Source organism: the organism of the source record quoted next, unplaced genomic scaffold (assembly GCF_019419815.1).
Source record: "Pyrus x bretschneideri cultivar Hongxiangsu unplaced genomic scaffold, Pyrus_bretschneideri_v1 Contig83, whole genome shotgun sequence".
Lineage (NCBI taxonomy): Eukaryota > Viridiplantae > Streptophyta > Magnoliopsida > Rosales > Rosaceae > Pyrus > Pyrus x bretschneideri.
The window spans coordinates 1,385,502-1,389,387 of record NW_025999824.1 but is presented as its reverse complement, the minus strand read 5'-3'; the positions used below and the strand labels follow the sequence as shown (position 1 = coordinate 1,389,387).

At 36.3% G+C, this 3,886-nt stretch overlaps 1 protein-coding gene across 1 annotated transcript; it reads left to right on the top strand.

Annotated features, from left to right (window-relative positions):
• Window positions 1-302: 302 nt before the first annotated feature.
• On the top strand, window positions 303-2,640 carry LOC125473355 (the record flags this gene model as incomplete). The annotated part of the gene is made up of 4 exons (XM_048576037.1): window positions 303-558; window positions 1,083-1,535; window positions 2,143-2,288; window positions 2,374-2,640. Coding segments are annotated over 4 exons (1,122 nt in total), but the record flags the coding sequence as incomplete, so codon positions are not given.
• Between the last annotated feature and the right edge of the window lie 1,246 nt (window positions 2,641-3,886).

The window sequence follows — 3,886 nt, the reverse complement described above, 5'->3', positions numbered from 1 at the left end:
AGGTTAAAAGACAATAAGTCCCTAAACCCAAGCCCTCCCATCTTCTTCCTTCTTTTCATTTTCTCCCAAGAGATCCAATGCATGCCCTTTTTTGTCCTTACGTCCCCACCACTAAAACTTTGCAATAGCAGACTCCAGTTCCTTACATAGGCTCACTAGAAGTTTAAAACATGATATCGCATAGTTTGGTAACGCCATAGTTTGCTATGAAGGAGGGAGGAACGTAGCTCTCTACATGGGATGCGGGTGGCACCTGGTGGGATATCAATATCTCACCTATTTTTTTGCAGATGATGCTGTAATTTTCTGCAAGAACTTGCGCCCAAGATGAGGTTTTAACAGTCTCGGTACCTGGCCAATCTGCTGACCACTCCCTTCAAACTGTGTTCAATAGCAATGGTGGTGACACTTATGCTTGGGCGTTCAAGGCTATGTCCAAAGTTGTTAAGGTCACATTTCACAACCTTGGGGTTCAGGAGGATCCCGCTTGTGGGGCCCTACTGGATGCTATCGCAATCAAGCAGATACTTCCTATCAAGTATGTAAGGGGTAAGATTTCTTATAACCCCTTTGGTTTTAGTTTTGTTTAGCTTTCGGTAGCTTTTTAGATATTGGTTTCTCACATGCAAAATAGTTTGTGTTTTTTTTCTCTCTTGAAAAAATGGAACAAGAGTATAATTGGAATTCACATTGTTACATCGCATTAATTGATCATATAAGATTTGCTGACTTTACTATCACGTGATAAGATGATTAGTACGGACAACTAGATTTTCATATATGATTTGAATTTTAGAAACTACGTTTTGAGTGGACTATACATTACACTCATCCTTCCACGTTTTGAGTGAACTATAGAATCACTAAAAAAAAAAAAAAATCCCAAAGTTTAGTTCTGCTCACCATCAAATGCGGCATGACACATAATACCATTATAGATTACTAGTCATAAACCAATACTTATACAAGTTCCTAAAGAAAAAATATATATAATACCGTCACAACAATAAAGATTAATTCGATTAGAAAATCTCATCCCCATCTGATGGTATATGTCAATCTCTCTGTATGCTGGTAACCTAGTGAAAATGGTGGGTTTGAAATAAGCCCTCATGTGTTTATGAACTTCACAACCGGAATCCCTCCCAAGGTAAAAGACATGTACTCACCACTACCTGGATGGATCATTGAGTCCTTGAAGCCTGTCAACTATAATGACAGTAAGCATTTCTCAGTTCCGGGGGGACTTGCAACCATCGAATTGGTTGTAGGGAGAGAAAGTGCAATTGCTCAAATTATTAGAACCGTCCCAAACAAATTCTACAACCTTATCTTCACCATCGGAGATGCAAAGAACAGTTGCTACAGATCGATGATGGTGGAAGCCTTTGCTGGCAAGGAAACCCTAAAAGTTCCTTTTGTGTCTGAAGGAAAAGGTGGCTTCAAAACTGCAATTCTCAAGTTCCAAGCAACTTCATTCAGAACAAGATTAACATTTTACAGTGTCTACTATCGCACAAAACTTGATGACTATGGTCTGTCTTGGATAATGTCATTGTTTTTCCAGTCGCTTGACATTAATTAATAGCGAGCTCGTTCGTTATAGCTCTAGCTATTTTATTGTTAGAGAAGATCTTGAAAGGTGAGAGTGTGTGTTATTTATTTCAGTATACATTTGGTTCTTCAGTTTATGTTTTGAACCATTGGTGGGTATGTACTAATCCATATAAATAATTATGCAAATGCACATTTTGTTTTTTGAGAAAAAATGTTGGAGCAGTTATGTTTTTATTTAAATATTTAAATATATTTACGTTTTGTTTTATTACCAATATTAAAAGTCAATTGATTTTGGCTTAAGGAGTTATCTCTCCTAAATATGAAATGAGCAATCAAACCGTTTTGTTTCTTTTCGATTTGAATTGAATTACATTTTGATTTTGTCCCGTTGTGGTTTTTATGTCCTATCCGTTTTGATTTCCTACAATTTTGCACCCCAAATAACTCCTTTGTCTTTCTTACGGTTTTGCAATTCCAACATCTCTTTCTTTACATAATATATATTTGTCCCAAGTATTGCAGAGATAGATATAAAAAAAATACAAGTTTTACATTATTGAGTTAATAGTAACATATCAAAAGGGTGTAAGTTCGAAGGTTCTTCCATTGTGCAAGGAAGAATTTTATCAGAAGAAGAAGATTTTGGGCTGTTTTATCCTGGGGACGATGTGGTGTTTGGGAACTGCTTGCACACTTTGGACAGAGCCGCGAAACGTCTTAAAGAGAGCGTTTTAGTCCGTAACTCATCCCAATAATCATTCACCATTCAAGGCTTCTACATTTTTCAGGTAACTTCATTCCTTTTTATTTCAGTTTTCAACAATTTTAAGACATATTCAATCTACCATGCATTATAAGGCAAACTCTATTTCTCAGGTAAATCTTGTTGAAGAGCAACTGATTGCAATGATATCAGAAATCAACGTAGTTGATGGATCCAAGGGATGGTGGGTGGACACTGGCGCTTCTTGCCATGTTTGCTATGATCATTCCATTTTCAAGACATATTCTGTAGCTGAGGGAAGGAAGGTGATGTTGGGTGATTCACACTCAACCGATGTTGCTGGTACTGGAGAGTGAAGCTGAGGTTCACCTCTGGAAAAACCATGATACTGAAAGATGTGATGCATGCTCCAATGATAAGGAAGAATTTGGTCTCGGACTTTCTTCTCAACAAAGCTGGATTTACCCAAACCATTGGAGCAGATACGTATACTCTTACCAAAAATGGGGTTTTTGAAGGAAAGGGATATGCTACTGATGGAATGTTTAAATTGAATGCTGATGCTATTAAAATGTCATAATTGAGTCACTTGATGCTGATTTTAATGAGAATAAATTTCCTTTAATCTTCGAAATAGTGGGGGTTCTAATTCTTCAAAAATTTATAAACCTACTATTAGATACCCCTTTATGGGAGAAACCGATTCCAGTAGTTTTGATCCATTGTGATAGCACATCGTAATCTCTTATGGAGTTGTAAGAGTGGATTATATACGGTCTGAAGAAAACTTGGTTGATCCTTTGACGAAAAGACTAGCACAAGAAAATGTTTGGAAAACCTCGAAAGGGATAGGACTAAAGCCCGTAGAAAATTGAGTCATTTGTGATAACAACCCAACCTATAGATTGGAGATCCCAAGAAATAGGTTCAAAGGGTAATAACAAGTCACAAGTGATATGAGTGAAGTCTTGCTAATTTTAATTTGGAATATTATTCCATGTCCATCCCTAAGAAGCATGACATCCTGAAGCGTTTTTAGGTTGAGAGTTTTTTTTTTTTCTCTTAATAAGGTGTATACTCTATGTTGAGTGGGATATCTAGCTACAGGAATATCCTTGATAGTCTTACCTATGTGAATGTGGAAGTAAGGCCGCTTCCTATGAAATCTTAGGCAAGTTTCTAGAGCGTTCACTATACTAGGATACAAGCACATGACCGTAATGTGCTGGCTTTTTGAACTTCACCTTAATAAAGTTATGTGCATGGTGTTGTCAGAGATAGAGTTCAAAACTATAAGTTACTCTAGTATAATCTGGATCACTAACACTATGTACAGGTTCAAGTTGAGAAACACCTTTACTTATGCATAGCTTTATGATATGTTGCTTGATATATATTTTTAAATAAAAACAAGTGGGGGATTGTTGGAGCAGCTATATTTTTAAATATATTTACGTTTTGTTTTATTACCAATATTAAAAGTCAATTGATTTTGGCTTAAGGAGTTATCTCCCCTAAATATCAAACGAGCAATCAAACCGTTTTGTTTCTTTTCAGTTTGAATTGAATTACGTTTTGATTTTGTCCCGTTGTGGTTTTTAT